Below are 26,972 nucleotides of genomic sequence, written 5' to 3' on the forward strand. Positions count from 1 at the left end.
TGTCACGTTTGAAAATGTTTGACCTAAAAGTGTTCCAAATAAAATGGAGCCCGAGAAAAAGCTTGTGTTGTAGATCCTGCATGAAACCAGAAGCTGTCAGTAGAGGGTGCTTTGGTACTGCAGCTTCAGGGCTGCTTTGCCCTTAAGATTTGTTGGTGTAAAATATTCAGTCATTAGACGTTTAGATTCGAGATCACACAGGATACGTAGCGAAAAGGCAAAGCAGCCTGGATCTGCTGTGTTTATCTGTCTGTACTGAGGCCCTCATTATAGAGCCGTCATGCTCTAAAATAAGTTATCTCTCCTCTCGCTCTCTCGTGCACTCTCTCCCTCTCCCCCCTGGTATCCTAGTTGCTGAATTCATTATATTTTATGTAACACAGCTGGAAGACAGAACTGCTCGTAGGCATCTACATGGTCTATTCTAAGTTAGTCTATTAATAATTCCTTTTGAAAAGTGGATTAACAACCTCACATGAATATTTGACTTGTACCACCGTGTTCAACTTTTAGGTGTCAAATCCCCTTGATTCACATATTTAAATCCCCTAAAGGAATCCAAAGGGATATACCAAATAGGATCTGGCTTTGCGTGCTTGTGATTCAGCCAGGTTAGTCATCTCTCTAGTCACTGTCTCCAGTGGAGGGCTGTACCGTAGAGAAGAGCTGCGAAAACCGACCCAGGGTCAGCGTTTAACAGCCGCTTCAATCCTTAAACATTAATCTCACGGCTGCAGACCTTTGGAACCAAAGGTCAAATGCCCTATAGTGACCGTGGTGTGATGCTACCGTGAAAAGATCAAGTCATGAGAAGTGTGGGAAAACGCCGCTTTCTAGGGGCTGTAGGTTGCTCTATCGCGTGCGTGGTAACTCTGCACCGGTGTTGGTTGTGCACACGTGGGGAGGTAAGGTGAACAGAAGAGCTGAAGGGTATTATCGTTAATCAGGTCTTTGGTTTCTGCTCATCAATATTCAAGCGACACACGAGACGTACAGTAAGACTGTCGGATAGACAGTAGGAAACACAAAGGAGGTCAGAAATATTATTTGCACGCTACTTATGGAGTCAGAATACAGTCACCTGTCTGTACACTACATATGAAGACACAGTCAGCTGTTAGCCAGTTAGCTTAGCATAAAGACTGGCCTGGAGCAGTGGCCTCCTGGAGTCTGCTGGTCTGCTGGCTACTGGTCCCAGCCCAGAAATAGTTTGGCACATAACCGTCTTGTGAAGCCACATCTGAACATTTGTACTTCAGTACGGAACAATCAAGATATAATCTGTATGTGTGTAGCTGGATCCAACAGCAGGTTAGCTTAGCTTAACCTCAGGAAGTTACTGCTCTCAGCCAAGAAGTAGTGAGCAAATAAATGTTTCAACACTTACAAGATATATGTAGTGAATTAGTGAGCCTTAGAGGTGCTGGTTACCCTCTGATGGAGCCAAATTAGCTTTTCTCCCCACGTTTCCAGTCTTCATGTTAAACTAATCTGATATCAGCCTCATATTTACAGTACAGACAGGAGAGCAGTGTCCATCTCCTTATCTAACTCCAAGCAAGAAAGCAGATAAGCATGTATCCCAAAAATGTCGAGCTATCCCATTAAGAGAACAAAAAGATAAGCACTGGCAAACAGATAGAAATAGAGATGTCTGTAGGGAAACTGACAGGCGCAAAAATAGAAAACCATAGTCGAAAATATCATTAGACGAGATAAATAAAGCACGGGAGGGATAAAGAGAGACACGCTGGAGATAACGTTAGTCAAAGGAAATGAAAGACCCTTTCATGCCCCACAACTGTCTGAGCCAAAAAAGACCACAGACCAGTCAGTCTGCAGATCGACTGTCTCAGTTTGAAATATCATTGTGCTGCTTTTGAGTTGGAGCTTAGCGTGAGTAAGCATCTCGTTATCTCACTTTTGCAGCCAGCCACTGGATTAACATAATTGTGAACAGGTCTGCGAACCCAGAATACACGAGTGCACAATGCACAGCTGTGAGCGTGTCTGCACGTTAGCAGGGCACGCGGATTTGCGCAGCTGTGTCTGCGAAGCTAACAAGGCCCCGGTACGGACCATACGGCCCACATACAGGTTTTGGACTCGGATGCTAATTAGACACCCACTAACCTTTTTGAAATACCCAGAGAGAAAAAGGGGGGGAAAAGTACATTCAAAGAGCAGGAAGAGGTCAAACAACAAGACAAAGATAAAAAAAAAAAAAAACAAACACTTCTCCAGGCAGAACTGTGACGCACAAAAGGACACACCATCTCCTCTCAAATGACCTTTTTATTGCTGGGGAAGGATACAGAGTTGGCAGGCCCCTGAGCCTGTGTGCAGATATGTAACAGCATAGGACCATCCTCCTCTCTGCCAAGTGGAGGCAGGGGCTTACCCTTCACCGTCAATCAATAGCCGCTCTGGAAGAGGAGGGCGAAGTTGAGCTTGTCAATATCAAGTCCCATGGAAAACATACGGTATGTAACGTAGGATTGAACACCATCATTTCCTCAAAGTGAACTAAACCCCAGCTGACAAATCATTCCTGATAATAAAACATGATTATGAGATTAGAATGGAGAAAGTGAGGGAAGTGAAACTGGAGAAAAGTCAGGATTAACCTGTAATGAAAACCAGACATTTTGCTTGTTCCTGTCCCTCGTTCTGTGCCTCTATGTGCTCAAAATATAGTGAGGAATAATTGGAGCAAAGGATAATAGTACAACAGTAGTACACTGTTTGTACGTTTACCATTGTAAGCATAAGAAATCTATTTAACTTAATATAAGTTACAGCAGATCCTTTATGTTCCAGCTCCAGAGCATGTTATACTGTTCCAGCTTAGCAGTGACAGTCATTTGGTGCTGTCATCCGTATGTGGCAGTGATTAATGATGAAATTTTGTTGAAATAAGTGAAACACAAGCACCAGTCTCTGGAAATGTACCCCTCCTGTCTAACTCTGGTGTTAAGTCAGTCCACTGCTCCGTGACTAAAGGATCTTCTTCCTGTTTGTGTGTGAGTGAGCATGTTTGTAAGTAGATGTGTCAGAGGGCTATTACGGTCGGTTAGAGCCACTCTTACTTGATGTCACATCTCCCGTCTGCCGGCGTTTCACAGTGGCCGGTTTGCCTTTAGCTCAGTAGATGCACACAATGGTGCAAAAAACACGAGTTCAACAACCACCGGGAGGAAACGGGCCTGCAGGAGCTTCTGCCTCCGATTGGCTGTGTGCACTTCCTCGCCTATTCACTTAACTGAGTCACAGCTGTGCTATTGATGTGACCGTAGCCAGCTGAGTGCATCTCCATCCTCACAGAACCATCCCCATTAGTATCACTGTACGTCAACTCACAGTAATAGTAATAGTAATTTTGGGAAATACCCCCTTTTTGTTATCTAATGTCCGTACGTTAGTTTATCTTATTACACAGCTTTGCTGAATACTTGACTCTGATTGGTCAGTTATGGCATTTAGATGTCTATATAACCGTTGCTTTAGATGCAGTTCTTGTTGTTTTTTCATTTTAAAAACGATTTTTAATGACAATTTACTGATTTCTTTAGTAGGAAGTGATGTAATAATGTGCAGTGTTCGCTCGCTGTCCCTTTTAAGACCCATTTGCTTCACACTGTGGTCCTGCATCAACCTGTCGGGGTTCATTTTGCAGTAATGAGTAATGATCTCCCCTCAGATCATCACGATTTTAGACTTATTTCTGTACTGAATAACATAACACAACAAAAACTAAGCTAATCAGCTGCTGGCTCATATTTACCGTACAGACGTGAGCGTGAATGATTCTTCTCACTGGACTCTGAGCAAGAGAGCAATTAAGTGTTAAACATCTTTTTTTATTTTAGATTTTGATGCTGTGGGAAGGTAGAGTTGTGTAGCGTTAGTGAGAGCAGAGCACTTCTAAGCTTTCACACAGAACACTGTACTCAGAGGTGATTCGTGTTGGAGTCGATTATGGAGGCAGAACTGGTGCTTTTGTCTCTGCGTGTGCCTGAAAACATGCATACATATGCCTAAATATGGTTTTGAGTTTGGGGGTGTAAAAAGTGCAGAACATTGAATTTCAGCTCATCCACTTAGCACATTGTTAAAGCTCAGCGTAGAGTTCCTCCATGTGCCCCAAAATGAGCAAAACTGTCCGTTCGATGAGTTTTCAGAGTCCGGTCTCTGCCTGCACATGAACAGCAACTATGTACATGTTTATTAAGAAAGAGAGGAGTGGGTATTCCTTACCACTCCATCTGTGTCACTGTGCTGACATGAATTAGGGCCACCACGCTATCCTATTTCCAGGCCGCACCCTCACCCTTGCCTGTGGCGTCGCATGGCCTGATCAGTGTGCTTAGCAGAATGTAATACACCCAGTCCAGTGAGGCCCGTATACACGCATGTATTGTATGTAGATATAGATGAGAGCTCACTACACAGACCTCAACAGACTATGCGCACTATGCAGTGCTTTTTGTATACGCCGAAGAAACCCATGCAAATATTACAGCCAAAGCCACGAGAGCAACTCAAATGTTCAGAGGCAGCTCACAGGTACGCTGCACGGGTCGGTTTTTTTTGGACTGACACTGTTGGCATCCAGTATGCCATGCCAGTAAGTACGTTTAAGTTGGTACACGCATAGATGTGCATACTGCCATGAGTCACTCCCTTATATGATGAAGGAGTGCAAGCAAATACGCACGGACGCTCACGCAAGATTCATTCCTGAGCATCTTAAATCAGTGGTGTAATGAAACCACACCATATTTTCACTACCTGCGACAGGAAAAACGTCACAATAGACGTTTTTCACAGCAAACATTTTGACTCTTCATTGCAGGAAAAGCCCACGTGTCGTTAAATGACATTAAAGATGCAGCTAACAGCTAAATGGAATAGAGACATTATGTTATTACTCACTCCAAACTGTCTATTATGGTAAAAGCACAAAATATCTACAGTGTACTGCTGTTATACTGTTTGTTCTTTAGTTAAACCACTAACTTTGTATTTGTAGTTCATTTTGGACAAATCCCAACAATATGCATAATGAGAATGCCAGTAAAAGTGTGAAGAGAGGTTTCACAGTAGTGCTGCAGATGACATTAGAAGAAAAGACAACAGACTGTGCTGAGTCAGAGTGCACATTCGCTCTTAACTCTTATTGCTCCGTCTTGTCGTCATGTGTTTATACTGAATAACCATTTGAACAGGATAGAAATCCAGCTCCTCACTTCTCACACGCTGGTGGCCAACAGCTGGAAGTAAAACTGACATAATGACAACATGACAGGTGTTTTTCCACACAGACATTTTGACATGTCACCATAGAAAAAGCCGTGACCGTGTAACAGTGAGTCAGCATGCATGCTGCAGCTAAATGTGCTGTTTCTACAGTGACGTATCAAAATGTCTGTCAGGATAGAGGCCTGTTTTACCAATATTACTATCATTACAGTAATCTGGACAATACAAGCAGCTAAATGGAATTCAGCCATTAGTATATATATATATATATTTATTTATTTGCACCTGTGCTTTTCCGACAGTGACATATTAAAATGTTTGCTATTTTACCAATATCACTATTATTACAGTAACCTGGGCCATGCATCCAAACATTTGAATCCCAACACAATAAAACTTGACATAAGATGAGGGCAGGGCTGGTCCAAACACCCTGAGAGCGTGCCACCCCTCTCAGGTCCCCTGATAGTTCCATTTTATTCTTAAATCTTGGAAATAATTCAGAGACGCAACTGATTGTACAGATACAGTAGACACACACGGGGGGGGGATTGTTTTTCTTCCTCTGACTCCTTCCTATCTTCACAAAAGTCCACATCAGGGTCTGTGCAGTGGTGCAGCCAGATAACTATAAGCAAAAACATGGAAGTGTTTTACATTTGTTATGTTGCAGACTGGGTCGTATCAAAAACCTCAAACAAAACAGGGGACATGGGATTGTGTTCCTTGTTTTTCCCGACAGCATTCACCGTCTTATTGCTGTAAAACTGTAGCTTCTTTAGACAAATGTAAATAAATAGTGTAGTTCAGTTCAGTGTGGATGTAAGAATGAGTCTGAAGTGATTACATTTGGGAGCAGCAATGAACCCTCAAAGCTGGTACACACTTCATAAGGCTTTTGGTGCATCAACAGTGCATGCAGGAACAGAGAGGACGCTGCACTCGAACCAGTCACCCAGCATGGAGAGGATGGAGTGGAAATCAATTATCACTCTCTCCTGTTTACTTGCCATCCAGCAGGGCCCCCGCTGCCAAAACAGACCTCAGCCGCTGGCACATGCTGGCTCCAAACTTCGCAAATAGATCTTCAGCACAAAAAACCTTGACAGCAGTTTGTTTCGGGGCTAATAGAGGAGGGGATGTTAACCATCAGTGCAGAACCGCACGCCACTGGACCAAAGACTGACATGCTCCCTTCTGCAGAAGCTCAGCCACACAGTCCACTGAGATGTGTCCATGCGTGTGCACACGTTTATTCATCTACACTGACGTAAATGCATTGTCTCGATGCACTTAATCATCTTCCGTCGTGCTCACGAGCAGAATGAGCACAACATTTCAAATCTCACGAAGAAGCTGTGAAGCTGAGTCACAATAATCCTGCTGTGCTTGGTGCCATTATGGAGGTCCACTTGGGAATTTGCATGCAAACAATGCTATTTCAGTAGGGTCTAAAAATAGATTGTCACATTAATGAGTAGCTGGTGTATCTGTCCGATTTGTAACATTATAGGTGCAAACAAATTATTATATAATATGGCATGCTTGTTTCCTGAAAGCCCTAATTGTTTTGGTGTAGCCTTGGGTCATAGGAAGGGAGAACAGCCTTAGGTTTTACAGCTTCAGGTCTTTGACTGTCTAATTTTAGGAAAAGGCCTCAGGGTTAGAAAACATAACAATGGCTTTTACTGGATATAGTAGCTAATGCTCAAATCAGCCGTGTCAATGAACAAACATTATTCACAAGGTGAAGATGGAGTGAAGACTTACTTACCTCCCTGCTGGCAACACTTTTTACACCACTTCCAGCTGGTTATTGGTCTGAGCTGCACTTTTTCGAATACTGCTGCTCCCTTGGTTTTAAGATTAGTTTGACATTTTGGGAAATACTCTTATTCGCTGTCTTACCTTCATCACATGTTTGATAGCTTGTTCATTTTCTTGACCAGAAGTGGCTACTCACTGAAATCACCTTGGCAAGTGCTCCCAGCCAAGAAGCAGTCCTGTTTGTAACCCTCCAGAGTCACAGCAAATTGCCATTTATGCACTTTGTGTTTTTTTTTAATTTGAATTAAACAAATGAGATGCGTGTTAATTAGTTGGCTCTGGAGGTGCTGGCAGGTGGCAGCTGTTTCAGTCCATTGGCTGTACATAGAAGTGGACGTAGCCCGTTGGCTTGTTGAAGCTTCGACTTTGAAACATTTTGGCCGTTGCCATCTTAATTTTTCCTGGAGCCAGAAGTGATGTTCACGTTCCAAGAAGACTGCCTCTGATCAGGTATGTTTGGGCATGACACGCCTCCTGCACTCCCTGCATACTCTGTTGACCCTGCAAATGGGACCATAATTTACTAAATGAACATCATGCTGTAGTGGAGAAGACTTGAAACTAGCGACTAAGGCTATGAGCTCATTAGGAGAGTGTTTACTGGGATAATAAATCAAGTGTGAAGTGCGGACAGTTTCTCAAGACTTTGATAGGCTCTGGACTGAAGCCAGTGGGGTCTCACCCCCTGTTGGCTGTTAGAAAAATGCAGGTTTAAGGCACTTCTGCATTGGCTTCAATTTTCAAACCTGTAAGCTACGTCCACTTCTTTTATACAGTCTAGGCTAGCTAGCTTAGCATAAAGACGGGCTGTAGCTTCATATATAACGTACAGATATGAGTATCAATCCTCTCATCTAACGCTCAGCAAGAAATTGAACAAGCATAGTTCCCAAAGTGTGAAACTACTTCTTAGGCTGGTAAATGTGACCACTGATACTAGTGCACAGTCCAAAATGCTTCCAAGATAACCAGCGTGGCTGTTTCATCACCCCATGTCACCACGTCCAAGTCAAATATCACAAAGTAATAATCTGTAAAGCAAAGTCACACATTTGCATACATAGAGAGTAGTAACCAATGGCTGCTTGACCTCCACAATGGCAGCCAGATTGTTCGTGTCATCACCTGATATCACATTACAAGGAGAAGAATGACGTCCTCTCTCTTTTCTCTTTCAGAGCTGAGCCTGTTTAACATACTCAGTGGGTCACTGGACTACACAGACAGTCCTGGAAGTTGACAGGAGGCACTGTGGGAATCCATGGCGTGCAGAGTGGGATTAAATGTTTTAGACAGTATGTGATGTTTTCAAATTCCCGTTGCCATGGTCACTCCTGGCCCGCGAGGTACGACCCGTCTCACTGGCCTCCTCCTCGTCGTCCACGTCCAGCTGTTCGTCTTTCTTCTTGATGTAGCGCTCGTATAGCACCATAACAACGCCCATCATCCAGGCCGACACGGTGCCGGCGGCAAAGATGACAAAGCCGATGACAACAAAGAAAAGGTAGTCCCAGGAGCCCAGAGTCTGGTGACATAACGTCCGTAGCTGGATGCCCACCTCACCCAGACGACGGCCCTGCATGTCAGCAGGTGAGCCACACACCGTCTGGCCCTCTTCTGTCACACAGACACACACCAACAAGCAATGAGTCAGCATTCATCACAGGACAGTAGAATATAATACATGTTTAGGACACATTAAATACACATAACTGTCCCTTCCAGTAGCAAGTCAAACTGCATCAGGTCTGTAGGTATGAAATATTGCTTATGTTTAGTAAAGAATCACCACATCATGTTTGGTTCTACAGCAAATATTCATGATTCACTGTTCAATTAAAGTTAAAGTTTGGGCAAAACATCCTAAACTGTTATCTATTAAGAAAGAAACAGCAGCTAATCTGCTTAATGAGGCCTTTGATAGACACTAACACTGTGTCCTAACAGCAAGCGAGCGTCCCCAGGAGGTGCGCCAGGCTTTGAAGACGATTTTACAAAATGTGTAATTACAACAATGGCGTCCGTCACATGATGCCACTTTTTTTCCCCCCCATATACCGACATCATGAAAGAGACATCTGTAAATCAGCGAATACATTATTTGGAGAGTCACAATCTCGGCATCAGAATTTGATCCATTTGGTTCAATAACATTTGGAAAGTCTAGAAGAGCCACATGATTAAATCATCTTATCCCCATGGCTGGCACGTCTGTGACGCTAGTACGCATGCTCCAACAATACAAAAGATCTGGGTACTTTTACACCAAGGACGTCAAACTTCTTTGGCTTGAACAAAGCCTCCAGTGCTGTACCCAGTTCTGTTTACACATCCATAGTCGCCCCGTGTAACACTGGACGCTCTTCTCTTGTTGTCATCATGTAAACAAACCAAAGCTGTGTGCTCCAGATCAGACTGGAGACGTAACCACTCAGGTCAAAGTGTGCTTTTTACACTGAAAACACGTTTAATATTGTCATATTTAGATGTTTTTCTCCTGGAAATTACACAATATCGCCAACAGCAACTTCATTGCTATTATCAATATCAGCTCTCTGGCGATCTTCTTCTTCTTCTTCTTGCCAGCTGCCACCTTATTGAGGTTTTTGCAGTGAAATGAGGAGCCACCATACCGATAACGCCTCATTTCAACTTGACAAATCGGCAGCTCCTTGTCCATTAAGGTGCTTTGAAGCGACAGAGTTAGCTCAATAGTTCTGGCAAAAGTGCAGCTCAAAACAGCACAGTGTGTCTCTGTCGACGCATGCGGCGAGTTAGGACAGTCCAATAGGAAACATGGCCTTTAAACACATTTTGTTGCTTGCTGTTAGGACACAGAAATAACATCATATTGTGATTCAAACACAGAAATATGTGGCATCAATTTGATCTAATTGAGCCCCGCCCACCTCGGACTAATGAGCAAACCAAGGACAAAGACATAAACACACAAATCTTTATGTTTCTGTATGTAGAATTCATATAGAACCTGCCACTCAGAGTAAGATACTGATCTAGTTTTAGGGCCTTTAAAGTGCATTTAACTGCTGATGTCCTTTAAAATGTACAAGTAAGCTCAGCAAGGGAAATGTGATTCATATGGCATCATATGTCAGATAACTCACGCGTGTCACTTTATATCATTTATTTGTAAATGGCCTTCAGAACTGAGCTGAAGATATTCTTAACGTATTCCATTCGACGCAGCTGAAAGAGTAAAATGCAGAAAAGTGCACTGGCATAACAATACTGCCTTCTTTATCAGGAAACCACAAAGCTGCAGGAGCTTCCCGTGTACTACAGCCTCGAGTTGATGCAGCATTAAATTACCAAAAGGAAACAAAAATCATGGAGGAATTATTCAAACTCCTTTCTCCCCGTGGAGATTAGAGAGTGACTTGGGCCTTTGTGTCTTCCTGAAACCAACAGATAATAGGGTCTCTCTTCGTCAGGCACAGGGTATGACTACGACTAAGACTGAGCTGAAATCCAAAAATCCTGACAAAAAATGTTGAGTTCCTTCTCTTTCAGAGAAACTACAGTAGATGGATACAATTTAAAAAGCCCCTATCAGTCAAAATTAAATACGCCACACGACGGCTGTTGAGCTCTGCAGCAGCTGACAAGAGAAGCCATTTTTCAGAGAATAATCCAGGAGCCTGGCTGAGTCTTTTGTTACTGTGAGCCGAAACTGAGCACAACACAACACAACACAGCGCTGGCATCTCCATACGGCCACTGTTTTTAATTAGCTTCTGTTTTTTTTTTGCGCTGGGGGAAATTCCCACTGGGAGACATCAAAAGACCTGGAAGTTTCTGCACAGGGAACAGTTTTCTGTAACCTTATTTCTACACCAACAGCTTTACAATACAATATTCTAATTCATTAGCATATTTTGCTGTGACTTTGTGTGAATATGGGCTTAATGAGAAGCTCCCTGCACGGTGCATTCTGCAAGATATTTTGGGTAAAGGTGGCAGAAAAGCTGCATACTTGCATGACATTGTTCAAATCTAACGTGAATAATTCATATTTAATAGTGTTATAGATATGCTGTAGTTATCGCCCTCTAAATGTTTGATGTTAATGGTATAGAACTGGATTAAGTTTCACTGATTCTTGCTTGCTGACTGCAGAGGCACAAGCTCTCATTGCACAAAAACATCCTTAAGATTAGTGGTCCTCCAATCTCAGAACCCATTAGCTACTTAGCCTTTGGGGGCAAGAGTCTATTTTTCTGGACTTGTGGCGTAGCCAGCCATCCGTTATCCAGATAATGGATAATGGATCTCCAGGCCGGGCAACCACACGACAGTTCAGCTAATCTCTATAAGCATGTATCTAAAGGAATGCACACATTTTGATGTGTGAGATGACAGCTGATGGGTTCCCAGACGGCATTTGGGCCAATTTGTTCAGCTTCTTTTGCTCTCCACACTGACTGGTGCTCGAACCTGATTGGTCAATACTGCTCAGACTGCAAATGGAGTACAAATGAAAACCCAGATGCTTCCTGTATCAAAAGTCTTGTCCCTTCTGTTTATAAAGATTAGTGGGTCCCATCAGATGAGAAGATCATTTTTCATAAAAAGTTTAGTTGGTTTTATTAATTTTATTACTACAGTTATTCTTACTGTTACAGTTGAAGTGTCACTATTTATCCATCACTTTTAGCTAATGTCTCTTCATCCATTACTTTCAGCTGTTTATCTAAACCATTTTTCCACTTATTTATCAGTTTATCCACTTTATTACTCTCAGTTTATCCAGTAACCTACTTTTACAAAGTTATTTCAACCACATATGCAGCCGATTACTTTCAGCCAACTCACTTGTTTATCCATTAATTTTAGCTAATTATTTCAAATGGCTTTCTTGGCTAACTATTTAAGCCATTTATCCGCTTCTTAGCTAAGAATTTCACCCGTTAATCCATTAATTTTAGGCGTTCAAACGTCTATCCTCTCTAGAGGCTAACTATTTCAACTTCTCTGCTAGCTTGCTAGCTACTTTTCATGCTCTCCGTGGCAGCAGGAGGTGTTAAGGTGTTATAACTGACTCAGGCTGGTGGGAGGTGTGATATGACAAAGGGTGAGAGGGATCGTACCGTAGCCTTCAATCAAATCACTTGACAAATTTAATTCATAGGACGTCTGAAACGCACACTTTTCCCAACACATTATCCACTCAGTGCATAAATCTCCATTCTTATCCTCAGAGACGTTCGCCTGCTTCTGGCTCACCGACGTGAAAACGAGCGTGCGGCTGAAGAACACGACGACAGTCAGCTCCTCTAAGCTCCATCTACCACCAAGAATTCAAAGCCTACTCTGATCCTCTCAAAGGCTGCTGCTGTGCACTGTTCACACAATATGCTCTGGCTCTAACTATCACAAGTATACACACACACACACACACACACACACACACACACCCTCTTAACATATACACATGTGCAAACCCCTTCCACAAGACTTAATTCTCCCATCTCCTTTCTCTGTCCTTGCAGAGACTGTTAATGTGTGTGTGTGTGTGTCTGACAGCTAGGGAAGGAAACCCTTCTGGCTTCACCCCCTCCTCCCTCCCTCCCCCCAAAGGGACCAGCATCAAAGAAGAGGGCTTTTCCCTCCCTCCTTCCCCCCTTCCTTCCACACTCTGCTCTATTTCTAGACGCTCTCCTTATATAACAGCTGAGAGAGTGCTAATCCAGCCAGGAAGGCGAGACAGAGGAGAATCTGTTGGTTCCTTCCTGAAGCTTCCCCTCTCTCTCTCTCTCTCTGTCTCTCTCTCTCTCTCTCACACACTCACACACTCTCTCCCTGTCTCTCGCTCGCTCATGACTCTCGCTTGCTATTGATGCGTTTCCTAAACTGAGGAGACAAGCGAGCTGTGTTGCATGAACCAGCCAGGTGAGACCCAGACGAGAGATAACAAGGCTCCGGAGAGAGGACTCGCAGGCGAAACACAGTCATCTCCAGCATGTTCTCCTTCGCTGCCCCCACCCTCGAGCACTGAAAGTGTGCTTTATCTGTTTGTGTGTGTGTGTGTGAGTCAGTGAATGTGTATTGGGAAAACCTGTGTGCACGCGTGTCCATTTATGTCTTAATAACACAAGGCACTCTGCTCAAGAGAATAAGGTGTTGTCTGCGCTGTCTGCTCGAAAAGAGATGGACAGACCGCGTGCATACATAACAGAGGTGGAGAATGTGTGTGTGTGTATCTATATCTGTGTGTCCGCCTTCTCCCTCGCTGGCAGCTGTCACTGGAAGAGGCTCCACTCCAAATTAAGCTAGACAAAAGGCAATGAGCAGCAGGAAAATAGGACAGCTCTTGCAGGACTCGTTTTGGATTCGGCCTAAGCTGCAGAGGGACTATGTTGAACTATAGTGTGTGTGTGTGTGTGTGTGTGTGAGTGTGTGTGTGAGTGTGTGTGGGAGATAGAAGCAGGGGAAGCCTTTTCAGTAAGCGTGGCGGTTGTATTATAGCTATGGTGTTAGAATTATGACTGCTCAGTAAAGCACACTATAAATAGCCGCTTGCCCTTTTGCATAGTGACACATCCACACCAAAACATGAGCATAATAACTCCGAGTGAGAAAGATTGTTGAGTATCAGACACATTTGTCAGCTGGACAGTAATAAAACAAATGCAGATCAACATTTTGAAGGTGCAGCTGAGCTCCAGTCATCACATCTGCTGCACGGTGTCCTAATAGCTGGATAGAATAGAGATTGATTAATCATTTCAAGATGAGACTAAATAAGAAGATGGTTGTTTGACGGTTGTTTGAATTAATGAACACAGTTGGCAGAAATCAAATGGCTCCCTGCCTCCGATCTTCTTTCACCCTCTTTGTCATTTGATAGTCTGACTGCTGTCACGCTCCGCTGCCGTCACCTGCGTCTCATCCCACTGAAAGCTGAGAAAGGGGTGAACTTTGCAGCCTTCGTCAAACTGCATGATGGTTACAAACGCGTGCACACGTATCCGGGTGCATCAACATCTTTTGCACGGCACGACGAATCTGCTGCAGCTAGTGTGAATTGCTGAATTGTGGGTGATGATGCCATGATATTATCAGCTGTGTGTGAGTGGGAGTTTTTAAGTAATGTGAGGGAATTCTAGCAATCCATTTCTTCCTTGAAGGGCTCAGAGGGAGACTTTTACTGCCATCGTATTGGGAATGACTTGTTTTCTACCCCCTCTTTTTTCTCTTTGGTTCCACCTTTTAATAAGGCACCCTTTATAACAAGGTTATATAGGTTTTATAAAGGGTTAATACATATTTGACCATTTCAGGGTCGTCATGATGCTGGAGGAGAATACAAACCAGCAACTGGTTAATGCCACTTCATTGCAAATACAGTATATTTGGGAATATACAGCACTAAAGCACATCAAGTGACATGATGAGGCCCTTCAGGTGGGTCCTGCTTTATTTTAAAACCGTGAAGAGGATGGAGAAATATGTCCAAATGTAATTTTAAGGCCTTTGTTATTATTCAGGCAAGTTTAATCAAATGCTAACCATGCACATCCACAGAGAGTGGGAGGAATGGGGGTCAGTAGGAGGCCTAGTGGATCATTTCCTGCTGTAACAGGTTGATCCAGCAAGAAGGATTTTTCACAACCTGGCAACCCAAAGGTTGGCCTTACTGATGTCTTACAACTGATATAGAAAGCATTAATAAATCATGTATGTAGCAGTTATAACACCATTAGTTAAGACTTTTAAACACTTAACCAATGGGGCCTCTTTAACTCTGCTTTCTCTTTCCAGATCACCTCCAGCTGAATCTCTTGTGTGAAAGGGTTTAAGATTAATAAGCGTTCCGTGTTTTCACTGGAGAGGCACAAACCAGCAATAGTTTACATAACCGGATATGATAATAATTAATAACTGGAGTCCTTCTATGTGATTGGCTCTCTGGGATCCACTTGGTACTGAAAAAGGCACCATGTTGTGTTTAAGTCACGTTATTGGACATTAGGATAAAAGGGAATAATGAACAGGTAAAACCTTGGAACTTGAAGCCCTCCAGGTGGACCCACAGGCACAGGTCCTCGTTGTCGCACTCGCAGCTCCACGGGTTCCCGCTGAGCCCCACGGAGCGCAGGGTGGACAGCGCGATCAGGGAGGTGATGTTGAGGACCGTCAGGTTGTTCCTGCTCACATCCAGCACCTGCAGGGCCGCGTTCTCCGCAAAGGCGTCCGGATGGATCTCCGAGAGCCCCGGGTTGTCCGTCATCCTCAGCATCACCAGGCTGGAGAGGGGCCCGAACGTCCTGTCCTCGATCCGGGTCAAAGTGTTGAAGGAGAGGTCCAGGTAGGCCAGCTTCCGTAGATTCCCAAACGTGGACTCGGATATCTCCGTCAGGGAATTGTTGCTGCAGTCCAGGTACACCAGATCGGAGAGGTAGTTGAGCGCAAGCGGCGGCAGCTCCACGATGCGGTTGTTGGAGATGATGAGCTGCCGCGTGGCCAGTGGCAAGTTGACCGGGAAGGTGGTCAGGTGCTGCCCAGCGCATTGAACCACCAGCTGGTCATCACACACACACCTGTCCGGGCAGCCCGAAGACAGCACCGGGGAGGTGTTCACCCCCGTGGCGAGGAGGAGCAGAGCTATGAGCCGCAAGGGTTGCGCGCTTGGCTGCGGGGCAAGACGCATGACACCGCCGAGGGCTTCATCCACCCCGTTAGGAGAGAGTCAGGCGCAGTCACATTCTTCATTGATACATCCTCACCAAGTTGTTTGTTCCAGAAATGATTTCCACAGAGGTCAAACCTAACGCTCGCCCGTGGCAACCTCTCGCGCGTAATGTCTCAGTTCATCCTGTCGTTGGCTCTGGATCCGGCGCGCATCCACTGTCTGGGACTTGACAGCCAGATGCCTTCATGCCGCTTCAGATGACATATATTCATCGGCTTCCTCCGCCGGATCACAGATATTCTCACGCTGTAAACGCTCACAACGACCTCTCATGCTGCGCTGGCCGCAATGATCACGGACAGTTGTTCCACAACGTGTTTGCCATCGTCTCGCTCCTCCGAAACTGAATCCAAATGAGGGGGGCGCACTGAACTGCGCGGCGGGCGAGGGTGGGGTGGGGGGAAGGAGGAGGAGGGGGTGCGTTGTGGAGTGATCTCAGGCTCTGGAGTGAGATGGAGCGAGGGGGGGAAGCTCTGAACAGCGCAGGCAATGGAACTGAAACCTAAAAAAAAAAATATGGAGGCCAGAGAAGTCTAATCCATGCATAGATGTGGAACCTAAAGATGACCTACAATCACCAGCTGGAGGCACAGTGATCACCAGCTGCACATGCCTCAGGTGTGTGTGTGTGTGTGTGTGTGTGTGTGTGTCAGTGAATGTAAACATATGTGTGCTGGATATGGCTCTTTTCTAATCAGCCTGCCTCAGATGTGTGTGCAGGTGCATCTATCTGACACCTATAGGAAGCGTGTTGCATGTGATCAGATCACACAGGTTTCCAGGCTTTGGAAACCAGAGAGTGGAGCAGTAATAATGTCTTGGGAGCGGTGGGGGCTCCTACCAGCCAATCTACACCACTCAGACCTCTATGTGCAATGAGGCTTTTACAATAATGACTGACATATATAAGCCATAGGCAACCAAACCGCCCAATTCACGCTGTGCCACAGCCAGCAGATGATGGGACGAGATGAGATGGGACAAGGTGGTCTCAGGCCGCAGTTGTTTTTCTCCTCTCTCCAGTCTCGGTATGAGTCCTGAATCTATTCTTGGTTCTCTGTGTAGGTGTTGAAGTGCTGAATCAGACTCAGCATGATGGAGGAGGAGGAGGGCAGATGTGCCGCTGACAGCCTGTGAAAGAACCCCCTACCCCTCCGAGGAGACAGTCGACAGCCCGCTGCACCCTGACCACGCTCGCTCTTTCTCTCTCACATCCACAAAATTTAATTTCTAGCCTGGTTTTTTTTTTCTGCTTGCATTTCCAGTTGTCAAAAAACTAGAGCAGGAAGCCCGTAGGCATGCATAACCTAATGCTTTTTCACACTTGCCATCCTGTGGACTGAACTAATCCACACAGCTGTTTTGCGTCAGGGATATTCAGTGACTACATGAGGACATCTAGTGACGAAGACTTGCTAGTGTTTTACACAGTGTGCAGCTGTCATGCAACAGCCTTCTGTTATTCTTTCTTTTTTGACGCCTGGACGCACAAGACCCCTGCATAGGCCCATCCAAATGTATCCACATTATAAATACTGATTTACAGTTTAACCTCTGAACACTCAGTTCAGTCAAACACTATTCAAACCTTTAGAGCTTCCGGAGGAGATCCAAAGTTTCCAAAGATATCAGATATGTTGTGCTGAATTTTGGGACATTGTGTATAAAATGGGGCGCAAGACACTGCACATATGAAACAGACAGGCTCGGTAGAAGAGGAAGATTTTAACAGCTTTAAGGCCTCTTAAAGGGACAGAAATGGGGGGGAAGTTAAAAGTCATATATATAATTAACAGCAAATACAACAGGTCCAATAAACCTCCTTAAAATACAGGCTGCATGTGTCTCCAGTAAACCACACACTGTCTTCATCTGCACTCTCATAACTCCCTCTGTTCACATTTCTCCTCCTGGCATCATGCAGCCACCACAGGACTGATTTGTTATTGGTGTAAACACGGCCGTCTAATTCTTTGATTCAGTCATTCTACATCAGTATACCAGATGAATTGCGAAATATGAAAGAGAAGCTGGGTATAAAGCAGGCTGTCAGACATGGGTGTCACTTTGTTTGGTTTTGTAATCCCTTTGCTGAGAGCATGTTGGTCATGTTTTCCCCGTAGCTGCAAGGACTTGTCTCCCGTATTTATCTCAGTGGACAATCTGCTTTCATGAAACCTGTTTTTGAAACACGGGCTGGTCCACTTCCAACAAGTGCTGCCATATCAAGTATGTCACAGGTCAAATAAAGTAAATGTAATATAATATAATATAATATGTCACAAACACTAACAGTGAAACTCATTAAGGAACTCTGGCCTGGCCGCCTGAACAGAGGGCACATTTTCTGGCTGCCTTCAGATTCATTTTTACGATCAGGGCCCTGGTTTAGTGAGCTGGATCGGCGAACTAGTCCACTTCAAAAGGATGAAACCATCATTAATGTTATTACCTGCAGCTGTGCTTTTCCTGCCAAGTCAAACTGTCCGTCATAAAAAAGGATCAACTGTGCAGTAAAAGCTGAAGCTGTCAGATAAACGGATGTCAGTCACATATAAAGCAAATACTGTCCAGGTAACTGGACTCTCAGACCCACCACTTTATATCAGCAGCATCTGATAATAACTAACCATACTGAATCATCTTTTGAAGTATTAATTAATCTATCTCCAGAAGAGAGAACCCATATATGCAACCACACCGTCTCTCTCTCTCTTGTTTTTTATCATAAGAAAATAGTATAATTTAATTAGATAAATGATACATATTTCTAGTATTCTTCTCTACAAAGAACGTCATGTATTGTAAATCTCAGTGGAGTAAAAGCACAAACGTAGAGTTATTACTGCTCCTATTGCACTCTTACCACTTGTGTTGCACTCTTACTGCTTGTGTTGCACTCTTACTGCTTGTATTGCACTCTCACTACTTGTGTTGCACTCTCACTACTTGTGTTGCACTCTCACTACTTGTGTTGCACTCTTACTGCTTGTGTTGCACTCTCACTACTTGTGTTGCACTCTTACTGCTTGTATTGCACTCTCACTACTTGTGTTGCACTCTCACTACTTGTGTTGCACTCTCACTACTTGTGTTGCACTCTTACTGCTTGTATTGCACTCTCACTACTTGTGTTGCACTCTCACTACTTGTGTTGCACTCTTACTGCTTGTATTGCACTCTCACTACTTGTGTTGCACTCTCACTACTTGTGTTGCACTCTCACTACTTGTGTTGCACTCTTACCACTTGTATTGCACTCTTACTGCTTGTGTTGCATTCTTCCTGCTTGTGTTGCACTCTTACTGCTTGTATTGCACTCTCACTACTTGTGTTGCACTCTTACTGCTTGTGTTGCACTCTCACTACTTGTATTGCACTCTCACTACTTGTATTGCACTCTTACCACTTGTATTACACTCTTACTGCTTGTGTTGCAACTTAAAATGTCCTTTAAGAAGTCTAATAAAAGCGGAAGTACTCATAATGCAGAAGTGTCACGTGTGATATCATTGGATTATCATTACTGATGCCTCTAAACACTGTTTATATTAGTAATATTTCATAAAGTCATCATGAGGACTGCCCTGTCTCAGCTGGTTGCCAGGGTAACCGGCGTACACACCATAGCAACACAGCTCACCTGCGGTCTACTGCGCATGTCAGAGAAGTGGAACTGAGTATTTGAGGAAATGTTTCCATGCGTGCAGCAACCACACACACACACAGAGAGAGAGAGAGAGAGAGAGAGAGACAGACAGACAGACAGACAGACAGACAGAGGACGTTTTAGCACTTATTAGCCATAAAATCAGTGGGCCACCTTTCCTCCCGGACCACAGACAGTGTGGGCGGTGCCGCCACGCCCACGCTGCGTGTCTGTGTTACGTAATCCTTCACGCACACGGACACATTTCCAGGAGGAAACTTGAGTGTGTTCGCGGTGAGTTCCGTGTTCCCACCTGAGTGTCACTGCCCTCGGCCCCGCGCACTGACCACCTCTCCGTAAGGTGAGTGAACCTCCTGCAGCAGTGACTCCTCTTCATCACTTGTCTGTTCTTCGTGTTTCCTCCCAAACGTCAGTGGTGTCAGCTGCCGTCCTTGTTCGACCTCTGGCTCTTCTGCTTTGCTCTCCTCTCTCACCTACATGTCGTGCATTCATAGGTGTGGAAATGCTGTACTGTGTTATTGCCTTTAAAACTAAAGAGTCAAGCTTTGGTGCGAATAAAGTGTGTTGGAGCCCAAACTGATGAGGCCATGTTGTTGTCCCTGTTTACAGTTTGTCAGGATGGGTGCGCTTTCCAAAGAGTATGGATATGTGGTGTTAACTGGAGTTGCCAGTGCCGTGATGATTGGACATCTGGCCATCAAAGTTGGCAAAGCCCGCAAGAAGTACAATGTGCAGGTGAGCACAGGTGAAATGAGCAGCACCATGTAGTTGTATGGTAGTTTTTAAAGGTGCAGCACCATGTAGTTGTATGGTAGTTTTTAAAGGTGCAGCCACCCATTCTAACCCCACAGCACAGCCACAGTCTGCTCACACGCTCTCAGACTACAGTGACTTTGTGAACCAGTGAACTCTCCTCTCTCTACAGTATCCTCAGATGTACAGTGACGACCCAGAAACTGGAAACATCTTCAACTGCATCCAGCGCGCGCACCAGAACACGTACGTACATCACATTCACACACACACACACACACACACACACACACACTGACTGACTCCATGATTCATGACAAACGAGGTGAAAGTTAACATGCTTGTTATCACCTCTCGGCAGCCTGGAGGTCTACCCCGCCTTTCTCTTCTTCCTTCTTGTCGGTGGCTTCCATTGTCCTGTAAGTTGATTTTGTTTTTTGTTATATTACTGTTTGTACAAAATCTTTTAAAGCGCAGAAGTTGAGTAATCATGTTTTTTGACTGAGAGGATGATGATATGCAGGGTTTCAGGAAGAAATGTACACACTAATAAAATACTGTGTGTGTGTGTGTGTGTGTGTGTGTGTGTGTGTGTGTGTGTGTGTGTGTGTGTGTGTGTGTGTGTGTGTGTGTGTGTGTGTGTGTGTGTGTGTGTGTGTGTGTGTGCGCTTATCACAGCGTCTGGTCAGTGGACTTGGAGCTGTGTGGGTCATAAGCAGAGAGGTGTACGCACATGGGTACTCCACAGGAGGTAAGAACATGTTGAGAAGTTCATGTTTCATTCATATTTTCTGTTTTGTAAGTAAAGCAGGGTACAAATGTGCTGTTTTAATTAAAATTAATCTCAATCAGATCCTAAAAAAAGAATGCGTGGTGCCTTCGGCAACGTGGCTTTCCTCGGGATGATGCTGACCACAGTCAACTTCGGCCGCCACCTGCTGGGCTGGACGGGACCTCGGATGGGCCCCTTCCGTCATGCTGACTGCTGCTAGTGGGGACGGCTCACTCGGTCGTTCACCATATAATCGAAGCCACGCTGCGTAACCCATGAAACATGTGCGCTAACCTCTGACCAGTGTAACAGTTGGTGACAGGTGACCTGACCAGTTCTCCAGGAATGGAGGCGTGCACTCGCTGATCGGCACTCCTACAACGTGCATCATTCCGAACCTTTACATTAGTTAGCCACACTTGTCATATTACCTGTCCCTTTTGCAATACACTAATGAAGATGCTGTAATACAGTTTAGAGGGACTTCAGCCCTCTGCGACAGAATGTCATGCTGCATTTATATGGAATATCATGTTTGCATTTGCTTAGTCACATTTTGTACATTGAATGAATACCTGAAAATGATCCGTCCAAAATGTTATGTCGAGTAAAAGACTTCACAAATCCAATCATGGTTTATCTTTTTATTTTCTGACGTATTGTTTCTCATATTGAAAATTTGAGATTGCTAGAAATAATCTTGTGGGTTTTTTATGGGCACTAGAATAGGTTTAGGTTGAATGTCAGGTCTTACTAACACTGGTGTTTATGTGTGTGTAAAGGAGCGGCTTTCTTTTCTGAAGTTTCAAAGTCCACACTACCTGTCCGGGCAGGTGGATTTATATCTCAGCCTCAGAACTGACTGCAAAGGATAAAGCAGTTCACACAATGACGCAGCACAAAGCTTCAGAGCTCACCCACATACATCATGATGCCTGTGTCAGCGATGCCCCACCCTCTGCACATACACTTCAGACTTCAGGCTCCACTCTTGTGGTTTTTGTTTTATTATCAAACATCTTTATATCAATAAACTCTTACAGTCCACATTTCATCGGCGGATTATCATCATACACCACTGTAGCTGAGAACCACTTTGTAAAAACTCTGGTACAACAGTTTATTTTCATGACACTCCAGCTAATACAGATACAGGCGACTATAATCCAGACCCCCCCGGTGCCTCCTCTCATTGTGTCCATTCGAATGAACACCTTTCTCTATAAATACGAATGTTACAACACATTTAACAACAGTAATGTGTTTTACCTTTGCAGTGTACTCCTATTTAAGTGTGTATTTAGTGTAACAGGGTCTCCCTCAGTGTACATCGGTGGATTAAACATTCATCATCAAAAAGAGAACAAATTTAAGTTTTATACATCAGCATCGACTTTGATGATACCGATTCCATAACACGAGTCACTTCACACGAAAGGCTGCGACAATAAATATTTTTTCACACATCATTTGGGGTAACTTGGTTGATAAATTTGAACTGAACTCGGTGAGTTGGTGCGTCTGTGTGGCTTCTGAACCGTAAAATCTCTTCTGATTCTTGTGTGTGTAGATTTTCAGTTTTAAGACCACACGTGCAACCTGGCATTTTACCTTGAAAGTGCACTTCGCTAACATTTGGTCACCTAAGGAATCATAATTCATATCCCTTAATCGCTTTAGGCATGATGGCAACTTTCCCCATGTGTCCCCATGCACTTAATGTCCTCATCCGGTCTTTGTCTCTCGCTCTCATTTCTGGCCGGACAACCAGAGGCTGAGCGTGTAATACATTGGAGGACTTCTGCAGCTTTGATCTGCATTACCTCAGATGTCCCTTAGGGGCCACATTAAAGTGCAGTGCGTACATGATGAGTCAGTCAGGGGTGCGGAGAGGCACAATAACTCGCCTCAAGACAGAGAGTTTTCCTCTAGACTGAAGATCTCTGCAAATTTAAAGGGAATGTGGAAAAAAGTACTGCTGACACCCCCCCTCCCTGTTTAATAGACTATAAAACCCTCCTATGGAACCTCAGGTAAACATTTTTGCCACTGACCCCTCGTCTGTGGAGATGGAGCTGCATCCAGGCGAAGGCTTTTCTCACATCCACACTGGTCTTCCTCCATCAGTAGGCGTATCTGGAGAGAGGCGTGTCCTCCATCAAATCATCCTGGATGAGACGATCACAACGAGAGAAGTTGTACTTTTACAGCACTTTAGCTTACAGCATTTTACATTTCTTTTGAACTGTGCATGAGTGGGTCTGTGACTTTAGGTGCTGAAAAGGTCATTGACACAGGATTTCATTATATTTTTACATATATAATAATAAACTGCACCACCGGCCTTCATGAGACTGATTTAAGCACAGACGGACCGACAGTCAGTGGACAATATATGTCCCAAAATGTCCAGCTGATATTCAAAACATCTACGGTGAGCTGGGGAGAAAACTTGGTCATTTGAGGTTGCAGCATTTTATTATTTCATTTCCGTAAAGTTGGCGCAGAGGCCGAGCTACCCTGAGTTTCAGTTCACTATGTGGGTCAAGCACCCCCAAACTACATTTCCCATCATACAACTGTATTTCTGATGACATCATTGGGAGCCAGTAGCTTCAGACAGCTCCCTCTAGAGCCAAGCAGACATTATACAACTGTTATATCTCAGTAGGTGGAATGCCCCTTTAATCACTTGACTAAAACCACTGTTGTAACACACGTTTGTACAGAAGAGTGTATCTCACCATGGGTAGATCCTGCAGCCGATGGAACTCCGGGTGGTTTGTCCGCTGGCGGAACTTGAGGAAGAGGACGATGAAGACGACAGCAGTGGTGACGATGAACACTGACAGCAGACCGGCCAGCAGGGGGTCCAGGGGGGAGCTGGAGCGATGGCGGGGCCCCTTGAGGTCTAAATGGACAAACATCATAGTGCATTTTTAGGACAGAAGGAGAAAATGAAGCCACAATAAATAATTCACCACCTCACCTTCATCTCCAACGTTCAGCTCAGACAGGACGTCCTGGTGCGTGGGCCCCACGGGACCCCGGGCCCCTGGAGCTGAGGTCAGAGGGCGCCCCGTGGTTGTTGGCTGTGCGGTGGCTGGTGACACAGACTGTGGCTGGAGGGTGGAGGCGCCGGCCGTGGAGCTCGTTTCCCTCCCCGTGAGGCCCGGCTGAGATGAAGAGGTGGAGAGGGGCTCTCTGGTCGGTGGACCTCCGCCTTCTGTGGCTGCGGCGGGTAGCGGAGGGGCGGCGCTCCCTGCAGTTGGCGTGGATGAAAGGCTGTCTGCAGCAGCTGAAAGAGGAGATGTGAGGACAGTAGAGAGGATTCTTCAAAGCAGACACAGGCAGCAGTCAGAGGTAACTCTACACCACCCTGCTCATGAACACACACCACACACACTGACGTTAAAGCTGCTGCCCGCTGGCCTCACACACTCTGTCAGCACCAGAATAATAGTGGTGCTGGAGGCCGCTCCTTGTTTAGCAGTTTCATTCAAATAATCCACAAACAAACGTCCTCCTCCATCTTGTTAGAGTTTTTACCCTGAAGAGGGCGACAATGACGGCCTCAGCTTTAAGCCACACAGCTCAGATCTACTGATTAAACATTAGAGAACCTTAAACCAGACTTAGTTCACTGACAGAAAACCACCAATCATTTTTTTAAATAGTCAATTAAAATACTTCTTTAAGCAAAAATGGCAACAGGTGGTTGGTTGTAGCTTCTCGAATGTGGATATTTTCTGGTTTTCATACTCTGTTATGTCAGCAAACTGATGATCTGTGGACTCTGAGAGCTGATTGATCATAGAATTGAGAAAATAATGAGATTTTAATAAAATGATTTCTGTTTTTCTCGTCTGTGACTGCATTATTATTTCGATGGTTTCTGTGAGACCACAGAATAAAAGTTAAGATAAACACAGCATGAGTGTGCCCTCTACTCTACTCTACTCTACTTTAAGCACATGTGTCTGTTTACATCCTGTTTGACAGCTCGTGCTGACAGCTGGGGAGGAGGCTGGGAGACGGGGGTGTGTTCAAGGAACTCTTGCACAGTGTGTAATTACAAGTTTGAGGTTTACATGTAGGGTAGAATGAAGAGTTGTAAATATTAAGTTTTGGTGAGTTATGAGTTATTATTACCACAACACTGACAGCATTGTTGTAAAACACTCTCACATTCTTGTGCATATTCTGCCTTAAGTCACAAAGCCAACACAAGCTTCTGAAGTGAACACTTCTTGCTCAGTGACAGCCAGCACATTATTCCACCAGGACAGACGGAGAAGTGACGACGACAGCTACAAAAACAGGGGCGAGAGTGTGATCTGGAAGGCGTTATGCCACGTTGTTTGTTATTTCTGAGCTGCTGAAAGGCGAAGCATGGCGTCAGCACAGGAGGGGGTTATATTTATCTGATCTATAAAAGGGAATCTCTTAAATGAGGTTGCGACACACATTCTCAATCTGGATCCAGTCATGTGAGGGTCAGGGGAGGAACATGTTCCTGGAACGCCGTCTCGGCACGGCGTCTGTGTTTGCAAACAGCCTTCACTGTCTGGGATGCTTTATTTTAAGAATCTGGTCCGAGACAACAGCCCGGACTGGAGAATTATAGATGCACAACTGTGGAATCATCATAGAGCCATGTTTGTCTGGGTTACCTGAAGAGGGTGGAGTACTGGGGTGAGCAGTCACGACCACAGGTGCATCGGTGTGCTGAGATGTAGCCACTGCAGAGCTTTCTGTTGGTAGGTGAGTTTGCAGCGCTGCATTTGTGGCGGTCTCTAAGAGGGAACGGGTCGTGGTTTGAGCTGAGGTTTCGTCCCTTCCTGCAGGATTGGGTGTCCACCGTGGGCCCTCATCCCCAGGATCCCCTGTCAGGGCGGGAGATGCTGAGGCTCCAGTGTGACTCGGGAGGGCAGCTGGGGTGAGGACAGGAGGCAGAGCACTGTCCTGACCTATGAAACAGAAAATAAATCAGACAAATTCAACAATTAATCCATAAATTGTTTTGTCCCAAAGATTGTGTCTGAAAAATTCCCCCGGAGCATAAAGTGAAATATTCAAATGGTTCAGGAACCATGAAGAGTTGGAATCAAAGAAGTTTGGCAATGTTCCTTTAAAAAACACTCAAACTTGATACATTTCTTATTAAATGTGGTTGTAGATTAATAGTCTGTTAATCAGATACTTGATTGCAGCTCTAAACCTCCAAACATTCAATTTACTATCATAAAAGTCCTGAAAAATCCTCAAACCTTCACACTGGAGAAGAGTGAGAGAGTTTTCATAAGAAGAGTTCATTATAAATGATCAATCAAAAACCAATTGATTAACCTGCCAACACACTGCAGTCTCCTGGTACAGCAGCTCTGTGAGTTGCTGCATTAAATGAGATTTATCATTAAGTCTAAAGAGTAAATGAAGTATTAAATGTATTACAAGTGTAAATAAGCAGCAGAGGAGACTGGAGGGCAAAGATCAGAGTAAAATAACAAAAGCTCACATTGTTGCTGAGAGAAAATCTAAATGAGCTGCTGACGGACCACAAGAAGCTAATAAACATGATCCAATAGTGATCAAATGCATCCAGCAGCCTGCGGCTCTGTGTGAACTTTCCATGAGATCAATAAGGAGAGCATCGTCCAGCTCACGTCAGCAGGATGTCAAGTCTGACACCACACACACACACACACACACACACACACACACACACACACACACACACACACACACACACACACACACACACACACACACACACGGAGGGATGACACCTTACCTCTTGTCTGCGATGAGCCGGTAAGGACCACCAACACGCCAAACACCAAATGAATTTCCAGTTTCATCTCATCCGCGGCCTTCCTTCCTCCTGCAGATCCCAGAGACGCGCGGACCAAAGCGGGCTCTTCCTCTGCTCTTTTAGCTCTGAGGTTGTTTCCGTTACGTGATTTGACAGGGCA

General features: G+C 44.7%; 3 protein-coding genes across 3 annotated transcripts; 1 reads left to right on the plus strand and 2 right to left on the minus strand.

The window, feature by feature from the left end:
• Positions 1 to 8,377: 8,377 nt before the first annotated feature.
• On the minus strand, positions 8,378 to 15,760 carry LOC139214854 (leucine-rich repeat-containing protein 52-like). The gene is made up of 2 exons (XM_070845786.1): positions 15,112 to 15,760; positions 8,378 to 8,706 (listed from the first exon to the last, which is right to left on the minus strand). Exons 1-2 carry the CDS (start codon positions 15,758 to 15,760, stop codon positions 8,378 to 8,380), a joined length of 978 nt encoding a protein of 325 aa, XP_070701887.1.
• Positions 15,761 to 19,715: 3,955 nt separating this feature from the next.
• On the plus strand, positions 19,716 to 21,626 carry mgst3a (microsomal glutathione S-transferase 3a). Its single transcript, XM_070845179.1, has 6 exons — positions 19,716 to 19,812; positions 20,082 to 20,207; positions 20,398 to 20,471; positions 20,587 to 20,644; positions 20,904 to 20,976; positions 21,078 to 21,626. The coding sequence occupies exons 2-6, from the start codon at positions 20,091 to 20,093 to the stop codon at positions 21,215 to 21,217; spliced, it is 462 nt and encodes a 153-aa protein (XP_070701280.1). The 5' UTR covers positions 19,716 to 19,812; positions 20,082 to 20,090; the 3' UTR covers positions 21,218 to 21,626.
• A 69-nt stretch (positions 21,627 to 21,695) lies between these two features.
• Positions 21,696 to 26,916, minus strand: LOC139214635 (mucin-7-like). The gene is made up of 5 exons (XM_070845535.1): positions 26,792 to 26,916; positions 25,671 to 25,967; positions 23,987 to 24,295; positions 23,742 to 23,908; positions 21,696 to 23,165 (listed from the first exon to the last, which is right to left on the minus strand). Exons 1-5 carry the CDS (start codon positions 26,856 to 26,858, stop codon positions 23,121 to 23,123), a joined length of 885 nt encoding a protein of 294 aa, XP_070701636.1. The 5' UTR covers positions 26,859 to 26,916; the 3' UTR covers positions 21,696 to 23,120.
• Positions 26,917 to 26,972: the final 56 nt, after the last annotated feature.

This window comes from Pempheris klunzingeri, chromosome 15 (assembly GCF_042242105.1).
Source record: "Pempheris klunzingeri isolate RE-2024b chromosome 15, fPemKlu1.hap1, whole genome shotgun sequence".
In the NCBI taxonomy this organism is placed as follows: domain Eukaryota; kingdom Metazoa; phylum Chordata; class Actinopteri; order Acropomatiformes; family Pempheridae; genus Pempheris; species Pempheris klunzingeri.